A 21,263-nucleotide genomic window follows, 5' to 3' on the forward strand; every position below is an offset into this window, starting at 1 on the left:
ATTTCTAGAAGTGGGTTTATTAAGTTGCACTAGAAAAAATTCTACCTGTGTACATGTAGCAGTATATAAGAATGCCCATTTGTCATTCCCTTATTTTGGGTAGAATTTTAATCAGTCTAGGGCCTTAGTCTTTGGTTCCCAGATCAGCAATATCAACATTACCTAGGTGAGCCTATTAGAAGTGCAGACTCTTATACCCCAACCCAGACCTACCGAGTCAGAATCTGCATTTTAACAAGCTCCCAGGGTAATCTGTCAGCACATCAAAAAGTCTGAGAAGGAATATTCTAAAGTAATTTATACAGGAGTCACAGAATGAATTGGTCTTAAATCTAGACAAGGTAAGGTCAGGAAGCCCATACTGGCATTTGTTAATAAAAGGTGAAAGTGACAAAGAATTAAAGTTGTCCTTGTAAAAAGTGCTGGTTGGGTGCAGCGGCTCATGCCTGTAATCCCAGCACTTTGGGAGGCTACAGTGGGAGAATCACTTGAGCCCAGGAGTTTGAGACAAGCCTGGGCAACAAAGTGAGACCCCACCTGTACAAAAAATTTTAAAAATTAACCAGACATGGTGGGCATGCACATGTTGTTCCAGCTACTCAGGAGGCTGAGGCAGGAGGATCACTTGGGCCCAGGAACTTGAGGCTGCAGTGAGCTGTGATCATGCCACTGCACCCCAGCCTGGGTGACAGAATGAGACCCTGTCTCAAAAAAAAAAAAGACATTTATTCTAATAAAATGAATATAAGTATCCCAAACAAGCTTTTTTGGGAGACAGGCAAATGCAGATCAGCACAGAGCACTGACATATTTTCTCCCACAACATAAGACATGACACTATTATCTCTCCAGCTTCATCTTCACTCACTCCATCCCAAACGCTCTATGCTTTAGCCTATTGTTTATCTAGTTATCTAAGAAAAACCTGAATTAGAATCACTTGCAGAATGTGTTACAATGCATACTCCCAACCCCATTTCTAGAGAATCTGTTTCAGAAGGGTCTGATATTACAATCAAGAATTAGAATTTTAGCATGCACATCAGGTAATTCTAATGCCCTAAAGTTTGAGAACTACTACACCACTACACTTCCCAGAACATATCTGGAATGTATTGTTTAAACAATGTTTTATTTGCTATAAAAATTATTCCCAAGCCAGGCATGGTGGCGCGCACCTGTAGTCCAGCTACTCAGGAGGCTGTGACAGGAAGATGGCTTGAGCCCAGGAGTTCGAGGCTGCAGTGAGCTATGATCATGCCACTGCACTCCGGACTGGGTGACAGAGCAAGTCTCAAGTCTCTGTCTCTAAAAAAATAAAAATAAAAATAACATTCCTATTTCTATAAAGACCTTCAACCAGAATTCACTTTTTTGTTATTATTGCTGTTAGTTCATTAAACAAGTCTAGGGATTCTAATTATTTTTTAGCCTTGTCTAGTTCTGACCAAGTTGCTGAGGATGGAGAGAACGAATCCTATTTGAACTGTTATTCCTTATCCTGAAGACTGCCTTTTTGGACCAATCCAAATTCATTTCAGATGATACTTCAACTTTTTCTTTTCTCTCAATATATTTTGGTGAAAGAAATTCATACTGTGGAAAGAAACATTTTCCATTAAAAAATTATAATGTCAAAATGTGTTACTCTTATATAAAATATATGAAAGAAGTTATATAAAAAATATTCTGATTTTAAAATACAAATAACTTTTTTTAATGTAGGAGGAGCAAAGAAAAAAGGAAGCAGCACATATAAAAGGTATTTTTTCTCAATAATTTATTAGAAGAAATCTTAATGAACTTAGGCAATTCACATCTTGAAGAATCAAGAGGTTATCCTAAATGTCATCTAAGTATCTTAATGGTATGAAAATGTTAGGGAAACATTAATTTATTATTATGTAAAAGGGCATAAATTTTTTAGAAAAAATGAAACTTGCAATATCATATCTTAAACTAAAATGTGAGGTTTTAATTTTTATCTCTTATTTGTACCCAAAGTTACCATAGTCAATGTCTAACAGTAATGCTTGAGGATAAAAAGATATTGCATATCACATCTTAGTACCTCAAAACATTACCTCCTACATAAGTTTAGAGATGCTGAATATAAAAGATAACAAGATATTTTACAGAGCTTTAAAAATGTAGCAAATATAAAAGTTAATATGTTTAGACCAAGCGTGGTGGTTCATGCCTGTAATCCCGGCACTTTGGGAGGCCGAGGTGGGCAGATCCCTTAAGGCCAGGAGTTCAAGACCAGCCTGACCAATATGGTGAAACTCTGTCTCTACCAAAAATACAAAAATTAGCTGGGTGTGGTGGTGCAGGCCTGTAATCCCAGCTACTTGGGAGGCTGGGTCAGGAGAATCGCTTGAACCTGGGAGGCGGAGGTTGCAATGAATCAAGACTATGCCAATGCACTCCAGCCTGGGTGACAGAGCAAGACTCTATCTCAAAGAAAAAAAAAGATATGTTTGCAAGAATGGCCTTATACAGAAGTTTTTTAAAAAGAAAAGTATGTGAAGTATTATTAAAGGTATTATAGAATATTTTATAGATATTGTATTTTCTAAAACAGCATATCTTAATGGCAAATGTACAGCGTAAATATTATAATGGGAAAAGCATGAGACAAAGAATGAGAATCTAGGCTAAAATCTATTTTGTATCTGATCTGTAATGGGTCATTTATCTAAGTCTGTTTATTATTTTCATGAAGTGGTGCTAACAGTAACTACCTTGAAGAATTATTAAGAGTATAAATAAGATATAGAAGTATATCAAAATGCTTTGTAAATTGAAAGTCTCTACAGGAAGGTTTGTTACTATTATTGGTATAAAGCCAATTCACACACCCTTCCCAATGCAGATCAAGTATTTTCTAATACATGCCTAAGGAAGCATGTACTTTTCTTTTTTGATGTTGAGTTGTCCTTATTTTAAAATGAAACAAATTAGTTATAAAATCCTTTGCTCCAAGTAGAAACTATGTATCTTACAAATGTTTTTTGCTTGGTTTTGAGTTTTAAAGATTACTGTAGTAGTTATTTCTACTATCATAAATAATTATTTCTTTCTCAGAAAGTTGAATTTGTAACACAATATTTACACAGATTGACTAAGCAAGAAATGATAGTTTATTAATTATACCAGTATTGTTAAAATTTATTTCTAAAACAAGGCAATCAGTCTTTTCTGATTTTAAGGAATATTTTGAAACATTTCTAGCCTAATTAGTCTTTTTCTGTTTAAGCAGGTTGATTTCATTTAGAATAGTCTTTTCTATTCTTGATTATCATGAAAATATTGCTAATTCCTAATTACATATAACACTGTGTGGATGATGATAGCAACTCAGAATGTCTTTATAGCATTATCCTGCCCATTCTGACATTGTCCTTATAATTAAGAGTTGGCTCATGAATATATAATATTCATAGTAAATCTATGTTTTTACAGCAATTAAAGATCATTCTAAAGATGAATCCCGCCTTGCAACAAAAAGTGTCATTTGTGATCCCTCAGAGACCAGCTCTGCAACAAATCGCAGCAATGTTACATTAAGCTTATCAACATTGCCATCTGATTCTTATTACAGCGGAAGTGTAGAAGCAGCTGATGACTGGTTTTCTGATGATTCTCTAGTGAAAAGGAACTCTCCAATGCCTTCTCTCGGGGAACCTCTAATGGAAAAAGTATTTGCATACCTGTCAACCATTTCATTAGAAGAGGATGCTGAAAATGTACTGAATGACACTTTATGATCATCAAAAAGATGACCACATTAAGGGAAAATGTTCATGAAGAAATACAGAGGTTGAAATACAAAACTTTCCACATAATACTGAATGACTTTTTCTTTTGAAACCTTGTATACACTGAAATCGGGTAAAGTTGAAACTGAATTATCAGCTTCTGAGTCTCTTAACATGTCCATACTAATATTACTATTTTTCTTCTTTACAATAGAGTGGCTCTACTTCCCTTACTGGTTCTTATTTCTAGAAACAAAATTAGGAAGAACTAGAGTGATGTCATGAATATTAAGTTTAACTTAATGTTAAGCTTAACTCTCATCCAAAGACGTATTAAGTAAAATGAGTGTATGTCTACAAATAGGAGAAAAACATTTAAAATTTTTCAGCACAAAAATAATATATATTTTTTTCTTTGAGACGGAGTCTCGCTCTATTGCCCAGGCTAGAGTGCAGTGGCGTGATCTCAGTTTACTGCAACCTCCGCTTCCAGGGTTCAAGCAATTCTCCTGCTTCAGCCTCCTGAGTAGCTGGGATTACAGGCGCCTACCACCACACCCAGCTAATTTTTGTATTTTTAGTAGAGATGAGGTTTCACCATGTTGGCCAGGCTAGTCTAGAACTCCTGACCTCAAGTGATTCACCCGCCTCGGCCTCCCAAAGTGCTGGGATTACAGGCATGAGCCACCACGCCTGGCCAGAAAAAATATATATTTTTGAATAAAATATCCACAGCACTTCCTTATACTTTTGATGTTTTCAGTTTTATTTCGATGTGGGTAGGGCTGGGTGGAATATCTCTATTAGTTTTTCTGAATTTAAAACACATAAATTACTTATAATTCAAATATTACCATGTTATGCTTTTAGTAAGCAGTATAATTTTCCTCCTGCAAGATAGCTTGAAATGCTGAATCCAGAAAATAGACCAGGCACAGTGGCTCATGCCTGTAGTCCCAGCAGTTTAGGAGGCTGAGGTGGGCAGATTGCTTGCCTGGACAACATAGTGAGACCCTGTCTCTACAGAAAATGCAAAAATTAGCCTGGTGTGGTTGCACATGCGTGTAGTCCCAGCTACTTGGGAGGCTAAGGTGGGAGGACCATTTGACCCCTGAAGGTTGAGGCTGCAATGAGTGGAGAATATGCCACTGCACTCCAGCAGCCTGGGCAACAAAGTGAGACCCTGCCTCAAAAAAAAAAAAAAAAAAAAGAATTCAGAAAATAATTTTATTTTTCCTTTCCTATCTCTATTTCTCAGAATGTTCCTCACCCTTACCCTACTATGATAAAAATGCTTACAGGCACCTGACTCACGCTAGATGATTTAGAGTTTCTCTCCAGTCTATAAGACCCTTGGTCAAATTTCTATTTACAGTTCTGAGGGATGTCTGACACTTACTATGTAATCTTTTATTTTCTTTTTCTTCCTAAACATTCTGCATGTAATTAGTATTTTTCTTCCCCTTGGGAAAAAATGACTCATTAACAAGCATATTAGCTTTTGTGCTTAAATTACCCATACTAAGACCTATTCACACCTTCCTGAGAGATAAATCATACCTCCTACAATAAATGCAAAGAACTCTCCCTCAAATAAGTTTATAGCATTACCCAGGCCTGTCATTCCTATCCCAAGGGCAATTGTAAAAGGAGTTAGAACTGCTCTCTTCTTTTGAAGCACCTGGTCATTTTCACACAGTGTGCCATGGGTTCCAGCACATCTACAGCTATCCTCACCTAAATCTAAGTAAGTTCAAGCTCTATAAGAGGCAGTAAAAACAAAAAGTTTTAACTGTCCTCTGTCTCTTGGTGTCCTGAAACTTCTGTTTTACTTCCAATCCCAGAGAAAGGAGTTATTTCTAATTTTGGTGATGTCCTAAAACTTCCCTAGGAATTTGGGGTTAGAGGTAAGAGATTCTGGCTTTCATCTGACTCTTCTGTGGAATAGAGGAAATACAAACTGGGGAGCTATGGGTTGCCATGCCTACCGTGTGGCTTAGGAAGGGAAAAAAACCAAAAACACCAAATATGCAGTGAGGGAGCAATGAAACATTTGCAAAGTGAAAACTGGAGACGAGAGATTAGAAGAGTGTGATTTCTGACTATCTAACAATGCTCTCTTCCCTTGTCCCAGCCCTTCATGAAGTATGGCTATAATGCCTACTCTTGGCTTGGTAGGGTATTCTTGTATCCTAATTATAAAATCTCCTTTTTGCTTAAGCTAGCAAGATTCGATTTGTATTACTGGCCACAGTCCCTAAGGCCTCGCTTCAACTGTTGTTCTTTGCTTTGTTAAGGTATCCTTGTAATTTTATAAGAAATCCCCCTTTTGGCATAAACTAGAAAGACCTTTATTTCTATTACTACAATCAAAGCATCCTGCCTGACCAAATTATTGTTTATATTACAAATTATAAATAGATTTATGCATATAAAGTAATTGTTATTCCATAATAATATAATCAATTGAATTTCTTTCTTTTTTCTTTTCCTTTTTTTTTCTTTTTTTTTTTTTTTTGAGACAGAGTCTCACTCTGTCACCCAGGCTGGAATACAAAATGGCGCGATCTCGGCTTATTGCAACCTCCGCCTCCTGGGTTCAAGCGATTCCCCTGCCTCTGCCTCCTGAGTAGCTGGGACTACAGACATGTGCCAACACATCCAGCTAATTTTTGTATTTTTAATAGAGACAGGGTTTCACCATGTTGGCCAGGCTGGTCTTGAACTGCTGACCTCAAGTGATCCACTCACCTCGGCCTCCCAAAGTGCTGGGATTACAGGCGTGAGTCACTGCACCTGGCCATAAATGGAATGTATTTCTTAAAAACTTAACACATTTACTCATTTATTAAAATCTTACTCCACATCATGGGTATATACACTGTTCTATTTGAAAAGTCCTGTGAACAATACTTATGAAATTATGCCAGTCTAGAGTAATCTCATTTTCAAGAACTATAAAGGATCTGAGATTTCACTCTTTATGCAAGCTGACAAGGTATCATGCAACAGTTTCGTGTCTTTTGGGTTAGAAACAAGGGACAGCCTATTGTTCATAGCAATAACAGTAGTCAGAGTATCATCATTTTTGACATCCTTTTGCATTATTTCCTGGGCCTGCAGTTCCTGCAGGCTGGTATGAAAGAGGGTCAAGATAATGCCTGCACCAACAGTGGGCTGCATTACAGCAAGGAGTTTAGGGAACCAAATATTTTCAAATGGACGGTAATGCATGCCTGCCCTTTGTACCAGAGGGAGCCACTGTCTCTCTCTTCCAGGGTTGTTCACTATATGAACATCCTTGAAAAGATAATTTGGAACATAGACAGTCTGTTTCTGCTGACAGACATGCAGGCATGTAAGAGACCCACAATTGACACTGACATGGGGTATTAATTACAGATCTTTTGATTACATATACCTGAAAACCAACTCAAATTGGCTTGAGGAGAAAAGTTCTGTTTCGTAAACAGAATCCAAATAATGTTTGAACAATTAAATGTAGGAAGTACAAGGTTGTAACTGGGTCTCAGGAACAGGTGTAACAGGTTCAAATTCCATCAGGACTTTCCCTATTTCTACCAGTCAGGGTTCAGTGAGGGAAGAACTACTTTTAGGATTGGGGTAAGAGATTTATTATTGGAATTATTATACCTTACACAATTGTAAGAGGAGCCAAGGAAGTGAAATTTAAGGAGAGAAATTGGAGAATCAGAGGAGTCACCAGCAAGATAACATGAAACTCTGACCAAGAGATCTTTTGAAAATAAATAAATAAATAAAAATAAAAGGTAAAACTTTTTTTTAAAGTGAATAACTAGAGAAACCACTTTGTCCAACTGCCACAGTAAGACTGTAGAGGAAAGGCTTGTGGGAATGTCTACAGGAAGCTGTGCCTCAGCAGCAACTGCCTTTGGGTGTACAACGTAGTTCCATGTTTCCTAGCCTGGAAATATGGGATAACATTTAAAAATGTATTTTTTTTTTATTTATCTTATTTCTATTTTTTGAGATGGAGTCTTGCTGTCGCCCAGGCTGGAGTGCAGTGGCATGGTCTTGGCTCACTGCAACTTCCACCTCCTGGGTTCAAGCAATTCTTTGCCTCAGCCGATTACAGGCACCAGCTACCACGCCCGGATAATTTTTTTTGTATTTTTAGTAGAGACGGGGTTTCACCATCTTGGCCAGGCTGTTCTCAAACTCCTGACCTCGTGATCCACCTGCCTCAGCCTCCCAAAGTGCTGGGATTACAAGTGTGAGCCACTGCGTCCAGCCTATTTTATTTTTATTTTATTTTATTGAGACAGAGTCACACTATTCTACTTGGGTTACAATTTAATTCCTGGACTCAAGCAACCTGCCTCAGCCTCCCAAATAGCTGGGACTACGGGAGCATGTCACTACACCCAGCTTGCAACTGCCTTTGACTCTGTGCTGCCAAGCATCTGGTGGCAGACCCAGGGCCACTGTTTGCCCACAGGGTCAGCAGTTGGGAGGGAGAACTGGACACTGAAAAGAACTGGACATAGGGCAGAGGAATGAGGACAAACTGGAATCCACTGGCCTCTCTATAGTGTGTTTCCACATCTAAGCAGACTACCTTCACAGAATAATGGCCTCTGCTTAGATTCTGCTTTCCAAATATTGCACAAATTCCTCTTTAGGCCGTCTTCAGCCAAGAACTATACATAGAAAAAGATTCTGAGAAACATAATTCTAGCTTAACTAAGTTAATACCGTACAAACCGCAGTCTACCCATTATCAATTTAGCATTCACTTACACACTTTTTTTTTTTTTTTTTGAGATGGAGTCTTACTCTGTTGCCCAGGCTACAGTACAGTGGCACGATCTCGGCTCACTGCAACCTCCACATCCCAGGTTCAAGTGTTTCTCCTGCCTCAGACTCCCAAGTAGCTGAGATTACAGGCACAGGCCACCACACCTGGCTAATTGTTGTATTTTTAGTAGAGATAGGGTTTCACCATGTTGGCCAGGCTGGTCTTGAACTCCTGACCTCAGGTGATCCACCAGCCTTGGCCTCCCAAAGTGCTGGGATTACAAGTGTGAGCCACTGTACCCAACCTTATTTACACTTTAACCATACTTAAAACCTCCAAATAAAAACAATAACGGAGTGATATTGACAAGCTATCCCTCCACAGCAATAGTAATTTAACAGGCATCCACAGACAAAAGTGCCTTTGTTAAGCTTTGGGATCCAGGTAGGAGTTTGTGAAATGCTGATGCAGCCCAAGACCAAGAGGGTCTTTTCTTTTTTTTTTCTTTTTTGAGACAGAGTCTCGCCCTGCCACCCAGGCTGGAGTGCAGTGGCATGATCACAGCTCACTGCAGCCTCAAACTCCTGGGTTCAAGCAATCCTCCTATCTCAGCCTCTTAAGTAGCTAGGCTACGATGTGTTCCACCATGCCCAGCTAATTTTTTTTATTTTTTTGTAGAGACAGGGTCTCCCTTTGTTTCTAGGCTGGTCTTGAAACTGGGCTCAAGCAAGCCTTCCAAAGTGCTGAGATTACAGGTATGAGCAACTGCACCTGGCCTAAAGAGGGCCTTTTGAGAGCGCAGAAATGCCCTTGTTGGCCCATCTGGAAATGACTCATTTTCCCTATTGACTCAGCTCTGAGTCATGTTTGGCCCTAATCCTGCTACTAGACCCATTAACCCAGGGACCTGGGAGGAGTCACACCCATTTATGCTTCAAGGTAACAGACCTGCTGACCTCAGTCTCCACTGTGTACTCACAAATGGCTCTGAAACTTGACTGTAGCCCCTCTCAGCAGTGGTCAGAAATCAGAAGTGGCATAGGTTCCCAGAAGGAGACATACCCACCTGAGTCCCCAGGGCCACTTTGCCAACCTCAGTTCCACAGCAGACTCTGAAATAGTTGTGACACTTGGCTCCAGCACCTCCCAATAATGGTCAGAGATTGGTACTGCTTATGGCACAGGAACCCAGAGAGAGATGTGCCTGTCTGAGTCTGTGGAAAAGGTTTGCTGACCTCTGTTTGGCTGTGGACACTGAAATACCCCTGTGACTTCATTCTGTTCTCTCTCAGCCGTGGACCAGGATAGTACTGCCTGCCAAGAGACCTAGTAAGTGACCCAGCAGGAAGTTTCCCAGGGACACAGAGGAAGCCATACATAGCTGTACACCTAGCATCAGGCCCACTGTCTGTAGACCCTGAAGTGGATCTTCATCCCAGCACAAGCCCTGTGGAATAAGGTCCTAGACACATTCTAATCTCCTCAGGGACCAGAAAGGATCCATACCCACTAGAGCTCCTAGTAACAGGCCTGCCATCTGCAGACCTCACTGCAGACACAGAAGCAACCATGTGACCCAGCTCCAACCCCATTTGACCATGATCCCAGAGGCAATCTTATTAATTTGAGAGCCTAATAGGAGAAGTTCTTAACCTACTGAAACCAATCTATAAAGACTAGAAGTGGTGCTTTTGCCTTCAAATGCAGACACCAAAGCAAACTATATGGATAATGAAGAATCAGGCACACATAACACCACCAAAGGAAACTAATAAAGCTCCAGCAACTGAACTGAAATGAATGAAGATCTACAAATTGCCTGAAAGAGAATTCAAAATAATTAAATGAGCATAATGAGATGTAAGAAAATTCAGTTATACAACTAAATAAAATTAGGAAAACACTGCATGAACACAATGAGACTTTAATAAAGAAATAGTAACCATGAAAAAGGAACCGAACAATTCCAGGAGCTGAAGGATACAATAAAGAAAAGTGTAATAGAGAGCTTCAATAGCAGACTCAAACATGCAGAATAAGCAATTAGAAAACTCAAAGACAGGACATTCAATATTAACCAATTAGAGGAACAACAACAACAAAAGGAATGAAGAAAGCATCGGGAACCTCAGGGACACCCTCAAATGTATGAATGCACAGATTTTGAGAATCCAAGAACGAGAAAGAGACCTGTCTGAAACTCCCCAAATCTTGGGAAGGAGATGAACATCTGGATTCATGAAGCTCAAAGAACCCCAAGAAAGATAAACTCAAAGAAGAATATGCTGAGGAATAGTACAGTCAAATTGTCAAGAATTACAGAGAATTTTGAAAGTAGCAAAAGAAAATAAACTTATACAAGGGAAACTCCATAAGGCTAACAGACTTCTCAGCATAGACTTGCAAGCCAGGAGGGAGGGAATTGATACATTCAAGGTGCTGAAAGGAACAACTTCTGGCCATGAATACTATAACCAGCAAAGCTATCCTTCAGAAATAAAGGAAACATAAAACTTTCCTAGACAAAGAAAAGCTGAGGGAATTTATCACCACTAGACCAGCCTTAAAAGAATTGCTAAATGGAGTTATTTGAGTTAAAACAAAGGATGCGGCCGGGTGCGGTGGCTCAAGCCTGTAATCCCAGCACTTTGGGAGGCCGAGACGGGCGGATCACGAGGTCAGGAGATCATGACCATCCTGGCTAACACGGTGAAACCCTGTCTCTACTAAAAATACAAAAACTAGCCAGGCGAGGTGGCGGGCACCTGTAGTCCCAGCTACTCGGGAGGCTGAGGCAGGAGAATGGCGTAAACCCAGGAGGCGGAGCTTGCAGTGAGCTGAGATCCGGCCACTGCACTCCAGTCCGGGTGATAGAGCGAGACTCCGCCTCAAAAAAAAAAAAAAAAAAAAAGGATGCTTGTTAACAAAGTGAAAACATATGGGCTGGGCACTCATACCTGTAATCCCAGCTCTTTGGGAGGCCAAGGTGGGTGAACCACCTGAAGTCAGGAGTTTGAGACCAGCCTGGCCAATATGGTGAAACACTGTCCCTACTAAAAATACAAAAATTAGCTAGGCGTGGAGGTGCGCCTATAATCCCAGCTACTTGGGAGGCTGAGGCAGGAAAATCATTTGAACCTGGGACGCAGAAGTTGCAGTGAGCCAAGATCACACCACTGTACTCCAGCCTGGGCAACAGAGCAAAACTCCATCAAAAAAAAAAAAAGGAAAAGAAAAAAAAAAGAAAGAAAGAAAGAAAAGAAAACATATGAAAGAAAAAAACTCAATAGTAAATATATAGTCAAGTTCAGAATACTCTAGTACTATAACAGTGGTATGTAAATCATTTTTAGCTATACTATAAAAGTTAAAAGACAGAAGTATTTAAAAAACTATAGCTAAAATAATTTGTTACCAAATACACAATTTTAAAAGATGTAGTCTGGGTATGGTGGCTCACATCTGTAATCCTAGCACTTTTGGAGGCCAAGGTAGGAGGATTGCTTGAGGCCAGCATTTGAGACTAGCCTGGGCAACACAGTGAGACCCTGTATCTACAAAAAAAAAAAAATCAAAAACAACAAAACAAAACAAAAAAAGATGTAAATTGTGACACTGTTCTGCAGTGGCAGGCCTATGCAAACCTACCCCAAATTCCAAAGAAGCTGAGAGGCTGAAGAAAGAGACTGGCATATCCAGTTTCTCAGAAAGAAACATTTAATAGAGTCTTACTAGCAGAAGCCATGTCCCAGCAGCCACAGATGAGATGGTGGATCTCCACACCATTACTCTCCAGACCCAGGGCTTATATACCACAGGGAAGGAATGTGTAGGACAATTGAAGTAAACCCCTCAGGGAAAGGCAAGAATGCTATGTGAATCTGCATAAGGGCAAAATTTATGATCAAGGTTGTTTTGACTTAAGGCCAGGATTTACAGTAGTTAAGGTAGAGCTCTTAGAGGCATTCCTCTGATTAACAAGGGTTAATCAGAAGACAGCATGGCAGATTAGCATCCAGGATGAAGTTGCTTTAACCTCCACAAATATCATAAACAAAATTTGAGAGGAAGGAGTAAAAGTGTACAGTTTTAAAGATGTGATCAAAGTTAAGTTGTTTTTAGCTCAAAATAACTTGTTATAATTATAAGATATATGTAAGCCTCACAGTACTCACAAAGAAACACCTATACAAATACACAAAAGATAAAGAGAAAGGAATCAAAGCATATCACTATTGAAAATCATCAAGTGACAAAGAAAAACAGCAAAAGAAAAAGAAGAGAGCAAAAGATCGATGAAGTAATCAGAAACACCAGGCACGGTAGCTCACAATTGTAATCCCGTCACTTTGGGAGGTAAAGGTGGGTGAATTGCTTAAGCTCAGGAGTTTGAGACCCGCCTGGGCAACATGGCAAACCTTATCTCTACAAAATATTTAAAAAATAGCCAGGCATAGTGGCACACATCTGGAGTCCCAGATACTCAGGGGCTGAGGCAGGAGGATCACTTGAGCCCAGGAGGTCAAGGCTCCAGTGAGCCAAGGTCATGCCACTGCACACCAGCCTGGGCAACAGAGCAAGAACGTGTCTCAAAAAAGAAAGAAAAGTAAACCAAAGTAACCAGAAAACAACTAATAAAACAGCAGTAGCAGGTCCTTTTCTATCAATAATTACCTTGAATATAAAATGGATTAAATTCTACAGAGTGGCTGAATGGATTTAAAAGAAACACAAGATTCAACTATATGCTACATACAAGAAAATCACTTTGGCTTTAAGGACACCCACAGAATGAAAGTGAAAAGATGGAAAAAAATTTTCTATGAAAATGGAAACTGAAGAGAAAAGGGGTAGCTATACTAAAATCTGACAAAATAGACTTTAAGTCAAAAAACTGTAAAAAGAGACAAAGAAGGATATTATATAATGATAAAAAGGGTTCAATTCAGTGAGAGTATATAACAATTATAAATATCTATGCATCCAGTACTGGAGCACCCAAGTATATAAAGCAAACGTTAATAGAATTAAAGGAAGAGATAGACTTCAGTACTGTAACAGTACGTGACTTCAGTACCCCACTCTCAGTAATGAACAGACCATCCAGACAGAAAATCAACAAAGTTAAACTGCATGCTAGACCAAATAGATCTAACTGACAGTTACAGACCATTTCACCCAACTGCTGCAAAATACACATTCTTTTCATCAGCACATGGAACATTTTCCAGAAAGATCATCTGTTTGGCCACAAAACAAGTCTTAATGTCTTTTTTTTTTTTTTTAATCGAAGGTCCCTTACTGGCCCTGCTTCCATGACTAGCAATGACCAGGGGAAAAGTGAGAGAAACCAGCTGGCACAGGGAAGGGTCATCTCCACAACATTCTATTTATGCATAGAACTAAACAGACAAGCACAGAGTCACTATTGCGGTTAGAAGTTGGCAGCATGGGAAGGGGGAGGAACAGGTAGGGAGTGGGGATGTTGTTAAAAAAAAATACAGGTCACTCCACAACTGGAGTTCCTGGGGAAAACTTGGTCTGCTTCAACCAAAGAGGAATCAGAAGATCAAAAGCAGTTTGGGAAGGCCAGAACCGTCAGGGATGGAAGGAGGAGGGATATCCAGGGGGTGTGGGATCTGTTTGGAAACTGGGGTGAAGGGATTGCCCTCCCTCTGCTGGGATCCCCCTAGCCCCTTCAGTCTGGCAGGAAGCGGGCAGCCTGCAACCCCCGAGGGGAAGTGTGGGGCTGCCAGATGCTCCAGGTAGGGGGCCAGAAGGGGCTCACAAAGGCTTGCCCTCCAGGGAGATGACAGCACTGCCCCCCAGCTTCTCTGCCAGGGGGCAGCGGTCCTTGACCTCCTCGTAGCAGTTTGCTTGTAATTCATGCTTGATCCCTGTCAGCTTTTTCTTGATGACATCCTTGGAGCTAGCATAGATTATTTTGCTCTTAAGGGGCACAGACTCAGGGGACCAGAAGATAAACACCAGGTCCTCCTCCTTGCTCTCCTTGGTCTTGTAGGTTGCATCATAGAGGGCGTAGTGGCAGTCCTTATCTGGCAGTATCCTGACAAAGGTGGCGTAGGGGTTGTCGACAGTCTGGCCCACATGGCCCACCAGGATCTCCTTGCCCTTCTCCAGGATGATGTTCTTCTTGTCCTCACTCAGGCAGAAGAACACCGCCTTCTTGTGCTTCTTCACCTCCTCTGGCGTTGAAGACTTACGCACTTTCATGTCATTGAACACCCTGATGACATCATCAGAGACCAGCCACCACTGAGGCCATGTTTCCAGAAGTGAAAAGGAGAGGGCACGGAGAGCCTCAGAAGACACCGCTGCTAGGACCCAACTGAACCAAGTCTTAACATCTTTAAGAAGATTTGAATCAAATCAAGTATATTTTCTGGACAAAATGGCATGAAACTAGAAATCAACAAACAGGAGTAAATTTGGAAAATTCACAACTATGTGTAAATTAAACAATGTGCTCCTGAACAACCAGTGTGTCAAAGAAGAAATCAAAATGGAAATACAAAAATATCTTGAGAAGAGCTAAATAGAAACAAAATATCCCCAAAATTACGGGATTCAACAAAGGCAGTTCTAAGAGGGAAGATTATAGCAATAAATACCTACATTAAAATGGAAGAAAGATTTCAAATAAGCTAATGTTCTACCTCAAGGAACTAGAAAAAGAATAAGCTAAGCCCAAAGTTAGAAGAAATGAAATAAAGATCAGAGAAGAAATAAATCAATACTAGAAAAACAATAGAAAAGATTACCAAAATTAAAACTTGGAATTTTTGTATTATATTTATTAATGCATAATTATTATACATATTTGGGGGTAATTTTAGTATTTTGATACATGTATACAATGTGTAATGATCAAATTAAAATTATTGAGACATCCCTCACCTCAAACGTTTATCTTTTCTTTGTGCTGGGAACATTATACTTCGTCTCTTCTAGCTATTTTGAAATACATAATGCATTGTTGTTAACTATAGTCACTCTACTCTACTAGCAAACATTTTAACTTATTCCTTCTATCTGACTGTATGTTAGTAGCCATCAACCAACTTCTCCTCATCCCCCTCTCCACAATTCCTTTCCTACCCTCTGGTAACCACCATTCCACTGTCTACCTCCATTAGATCCACTTTTTAAGCTCTCACATATGAGTGAGAACATAAAATGTTGTCTCTCTGTGCCTGGTTTATTTCACTTAGCATAATGACTTCCAGTTCCATCCACGTTGCTGGAATGACAGGATTTTATTCTTTTTATGGCTGAATAATATTCCATTGTGTATATATACCACATTTTCTTATTTATTCATCCTTCAATTGACACCTAGGTTGATTCCATATCTTGGCTATTGTGAATAGTGCTAGTGCTGCAATAAACACAGGAGTGCAGATAGTCCTCAGTATACAGATTTCCCATCTTTTGGATATATCCCTAGCAGTGGAATTGTTGGATCATATGGTAGTTCTGTCTTTAAATTTTGGAGGAACCACCATCCTCTTTTTCATAGTGCTTGTACTACTTTACATTCGTACTACAGTCTACAATAGTTCTCCTTTCTCTGCATTTTCACCAGCATGTGTTATTTTTTGTCTTTTTTATAATAGCCATTCTAACTGTGGTGAGATAATATCTCATTGTGGTTGTGATTAGCATTTTCCTGATGATAAGTGATACTGAGCATTTTTAAATATACCTATTGGCCATTTGTATGTTTTGAGAAATGTCTTTTCAGGTCTTTGGCTCATTTTTTAATCACTTTTTTCTTTTACTGTTGAGTTGTTTGGGTTTCTTACATATTCTGGTTATTAATCCCTTGTTGGATTGATAGCTTACAAATGTTTTTTCACATTTCGTAGGTTGTCTTTTCACTTTTGATTGTTTCATTTACTGCAACAGAAGCTTTTTAGCTTAATGCAATCCCATTTGCCTATCTGTGCTTTTGTTGCCTGTGCCTTTGAGGTCTTACCCAAAAAAATCTTTGCTTAGACCAGTGTCCTAGAATGTTTCTCCAATATTTTTGCCTATTAGTTTCATAGTTTTAGGTCTTACATCTAAGCCTTTAATCCAAGAGTCCCAACCCCCAGGCCATGAACCAGTACCAGTCAATGCAATCTCTATCAAAATCTCAATATCGCTTTTCACGAAAATAGAAAAAAAAAAAACAAAATTAATATGGAATCATAAAAGACCCCTAATAACCAAGGCAATCTTTTTTCTTTCTTTCTTTCTTTTTTTTTTTTAAATAGGGTCCTGTTCTGTCACCCAGGCTGGAGTGCAGTGGCACGATCCCAGCTCACTACAACCTTCACCTCCCTGGCTCAAATGATCCTCCTGCCTCAGTTTACAGAGAAGCTGGGACTACAGGCATGTACTAGCAGACTGGCTAATTTTTGTATTTTTAGTAGAGATGGGGTTTCTCCATGTTGCCCAGGCTGGTCTCAAACTCCTGAGCCCAAGTGATCTACCCACCTTGGCCTCCTGAAGTGCTGGGATTACAAGTGTGTACCACTGCGCCTGGTCAACCAAGACAATCTTTAGCAAAATGAACAAAGCTGGATGCACTACCTTGCCTTGCCTCAAAATCTACCATAAAACTATAACAATCAAAAAAAATGGTACTGGCATAAAAACAGACACATAAACAAATGGAACAGAATAGAGAGAGCTAATAAATAAACCCAGGCATATATAGTCAACTAGTTTTCAACAAGGGCACCAAGAAGACACCGTGGGGGAATGGATAGTTTCTTTAATAAATGATGTTGGGAAAACTAGATATCCACATGCAGAAGAATAAAACTGAATCTTTATCTTACATCATATACAAAAATCAACTTAAAATGTATTGAAGATGTAAACATTAGACCTAAAATTGTAAAACTCCTAAAAGAAAACATAGAGGGAAAATTCCTTGACATTGTTCTCAGCAATGATTTTGTGGCTAGGTCACCATAGGCACAAGCAGCAAAAGCAAAAGTAAACAAGTGGGACTACAACAAACTTAAAAGCTTTTACACAGCAAAGGAAATAATCAGCCAAATTAAAAGGCAGCCTATGGACTCGGAGAAAATATTAGGAAACCATATATCAGATAAGGGGTTAATATCCAAAATATATAAGGAACTTACACAGTTCAATCGCCAAAAATAAAAAAAGAATAATCTAATTTAAAAATGGGTAAAGGACTGGAATAGACTTTCTTCAAAGGAGGCATAAAATGGCCAACAGGTATAAGAAAAGGTACTCAACATCACTAATCATCAAGGAAATGCAAATTAAAACCACAGTGAAATATCATCGTATGCTTCTTAGGATGACTTCTATCAAAAAGACAAAAAGTTAAGTGTTGGCTGAGGTACAGGGAAAGGGGAACCCTTGTATGCTGTTAGTGGGAATGCAGATTGGTGCAGCCAGGGTGAAAAACAGTATGGAGACTCCTTTAAAAACTGAAAATAGAACTATTATGTGATCCAGCGATGCCTCTTCTGGGTATATACCCAAAGGAAATGAAATCACCCCTAGTAAAAATATCTGCACCCCCATGTGCATTACAAACATTATTTATAATAACCAATATATGGAAACAGCCAAAGTGCCCATTGACAAATGAAAGGTTAAAAAAATGAAACTGGACATATTACAACCGCTACCACAGAAATGCAAAAGATTATCCGAGTCTACTAAGAACACCTTTATGTGCACAAACTAGAAAATCTAGAGAAGACGGATGTGTTCCTTGAAATATACAACCCTCCTAGATTAAATGAGGAAGAAATAGAAACCCTGAACAGACCAATAACAAGCAGCAAGACTGAATTAGTAGTTTTTTTAAAATATTGCCTGCCAGCTGCAGTGCCTCACACCTGTAATCCCAGCACTTTGGGAGGCCGAGGCAGGCGGATCACAAAGTCAGGAGTTCAAGACCAGCCCAGCCAACATAGTGAAACCCTGTCTCTACTAAAAATACAAAAAAATTAGCCAGGCATAGTGGCAGGTACCTGTAATCCCAGCTACTTGGGAGGCTGAGGCAGGAGAATTGCTTGAACCTGGGAGGCAGAGGTTGCAATGAGCCGAGATCACACTACTGCACTCCAGTTCAGGTGACAGTGTGGACTCTGTCTCAAAAACAACAACAAAAAATTGCCTACAACAAAAAAAATGTTCAGGACCAAATGGATTCACAGCTGAATTCTATCAGCTATTCAAAGAAGAATTGATACAATCCCACAAAAACTATTCCAAAGGATAAAGAGGAAATCCTCCCTAAATCATCCTATGAAGCCAGTATCACCCTAATACCAAAACCAGGAAAGGACATGACAAAATAAGAAAACTACAGACCAATATCCCTGATGAACATAGATGCAGAAAATCATCAACAAAATACTAGCTAACAGAATCCAACAGCATATCAAAAAGATAATACATCATGATCAAGTGGGTTTTACACCAGTGATGCAGGGATTGTTCACTATATGCAAATCAATAAATGTGATATATCACATAAATATAATTAAAAACAAAAATCATATGATCATCTCAATAGATGCAGAAAAAACATTCGATAAAATCCAACATCCTTTCATGATAAAAACCCTCGAAAAATTGGCATAGGGCAGGGCGCAGTGCCTCAGCCTATAATCCCAGCACTTTGGGAAGCTGAGGCAGGCAGATCACAAGGTCAAGAGATTGAGACCATCTTGGTCAACATGGTGAAATCCCGTCTCTACTAAAAATACAAAAAATTAGCTGGGCGTGGTGGTGTGTGCCTGAAGTCCTAGCCACTCAGGAGGCTAAGGCAGGAGGATCACTTGAACCCGGGAGGCAGAGGTTGCAGTGAGCCGAGATCACGCCACTGCACTCCAGCCTGATGACAGAGTGAGACTCTGTCAAAAATATACATATATATTGGCATAGAAGGGACATACCTCAAAGTAATAAAAGCCGTCTATGACAGACCCACAGCCAACATCATACTGAATAGGGAAAAGTTAAAAGCATTCCCCTGAGAACTGGAACACAACAAGGATGCCCACTTTCACCACTTCCATTCAACATACTACTAGAAGTCCTAGCCAGAGCAATCAGACAATAGAAAGAAATAAAGGGCATCCAAATTGGAAAAGAGGAAGTCAAACTGTCACTATCTGCCAATGATGTGATTGTATACCTAGATAACCTGGGTAGGGCATAGTGGCTCATGCCCGTAATCCCAGCACTTTGGGAGGCTGAGGTGGGTGGATCACCTGAGGTCAGGAGGTTGAGACAAGCCTGGCCTACATGGTGAAACCCCATCTCTACTGAAAATACAAAAACTTAGTCAGGCATTGTGGCATGCACCTGTAGTCCCAGCTACTTGGGAGACTGAGGCAGGAGGACAGCTTGAACCTGGGAGGCAAAGGTTGCAGTGAGCCAAGATCATGCCACTGCACTCCAGCCTGGGCAACAGAGTAAGACTCCATCTCCTAAAAACAAAACAAAACGACAAAACAAAACAAAAACAACCCTGAAGACTCATCCAAAAAGCTCCTAGACCCAAGAAATGAAGTCAGTAAAGTCTCAGGATTCAAAATCAACGTACAGGCCAGGTGCAGTGGCTCATGCCTGTAATCCTAGCACTTTGGGAGGTTGAGGCAGGCGGGTCACTTGCAGTCAGAAGTTCGAGACCAGTGGGCCAACATGGTAAAACCCCATCTCTACTAAAAATACAACAAAAGTAGCCAGGTGTGGTGGCAGGCACTTGTAATCCCAGCTACTTGGGAGACTGAGACAAGAGAATTGCTTGAACCCAGGAGGCAGAGTTTGCAGTGAGCAACACGGTGAGACCCTGTCTCAAAAAAAAAAAAATCAATGCACACAAATCAGTAACACTGCTATACACAAACAGCAACCAAGCTGAGAATCAGATCAAGAACTCAATCCCTCTTAAAACAGCTGAAAAAAAATTAAAATACTTAGGAATATACTTAACCAAAGAGGTGAAAGATCTCTATAAGGAAAACTACAAAACACTGCTGAAAGAAACCATAGATTACACAAACAAATGGAAATACATCCCATGCTCATGGATGGATAGAATCAATATCGTGAAAATGACCATATGGCCCAAAGCAATCTACAGATTCAATGCAATTTTCATCAGAATACCATCATCATTCTTCACAGAACTAGAAAAAACAATCCTAAAATTCATATGGAACCAGGCTGGGCACAGTGGCTCATGCCTGTAATCCTAGCACTTTGTGAAGCCATGGTGGGCGGATCACTTGACATCAGGAGTTTGAGACCAGCCTGGACAACTTGGTAAAATCCTGTCTCTACTAAAAATACAAAAATTAGCCAGGTGTGGTGGTGTAAGCCTGTAGTCCCAGATACTTGGGAGGATCAGGTGGGAGAATCACTTGAATCCGGGAGGCAGAGGTTGCAGTGAGCCAAGATTGAGACACTGCATTCCACCCTGGGTGACAGAGCAAGACTCTGTCTCAATAAAAAGAAAGAAAGACAGAAAAAAAGACAGAAAAAAAATTCCCATGGAAACGAAAAAGAGCCCACATAGCCAAAGCAAAACTAAACAAAAAGAACAAATCTGGAAGCATTCATTACGTCACCCAGCTTCAAATTATACTGCAAGGCTATAGTTAACAAAACAGCATGGTACTGGTATAAAAATAGGCATGTAGACCAGTGGA

At 39.8% G+C, this 21,263-nt stretch overlaps 1 protein-coding gene and 1 pseudogene across 2 annotated transcripts in view; one reads left to right on the top strand and one right to left on the bottom strand.

Annotated features, from left to right (window-relative positions):
• Positions 1-3,847, top strand: part of LOC105500654 (chromosome unknown open reading frame, human C1orf185) — a 47,232-nt gene extending 43,385 nt beyond the window's left edge. Inside the window, exons 4-5 of the mRNA XM_011926248.1 lie at positions 1,726-1,762; positions 3,466-3,847. Of these exons, the coding sequence (XP_011781638.1) occupies positions 1,726-1,762; positions 3,466-3,770 (342 nt within the window). The 3' untranslated portion in view covers positions 3,771-3,847. The remainder of the gene's footprint in view (positions 1-1,725; positions 1,763-3,465) is intronic.
• A 9,964-nt stretch (positions 3,848-13,811) lies between these two features.
• On the bottom strand, positions 13,812-15,183 carry LOC105500656 (annotated as a pseudogene). The gene has a single exon (XR_001000063.1). The product of XR_001000063.1 is annotated as a cofilin-1 pseudogene (transcript).
• Positions 15,184-21,263: the final 6,080 nt, after the last annotated feature.

This window comes from Colobus angolensis, unplaced genomic scaffold (assembly GCF_000951035.1).
Source record: "Colobus angolensis palliatus isolate OR3802 unplaced genomic scaffold, Cang.pa_1.0 Scaffold68, whole genome shotgun sequence".
NCBI lineage: Eukaryota > Metazoa > Chordata > Mammalia > Primates > Cercopithecidae > Colobus > Colobus angolensis.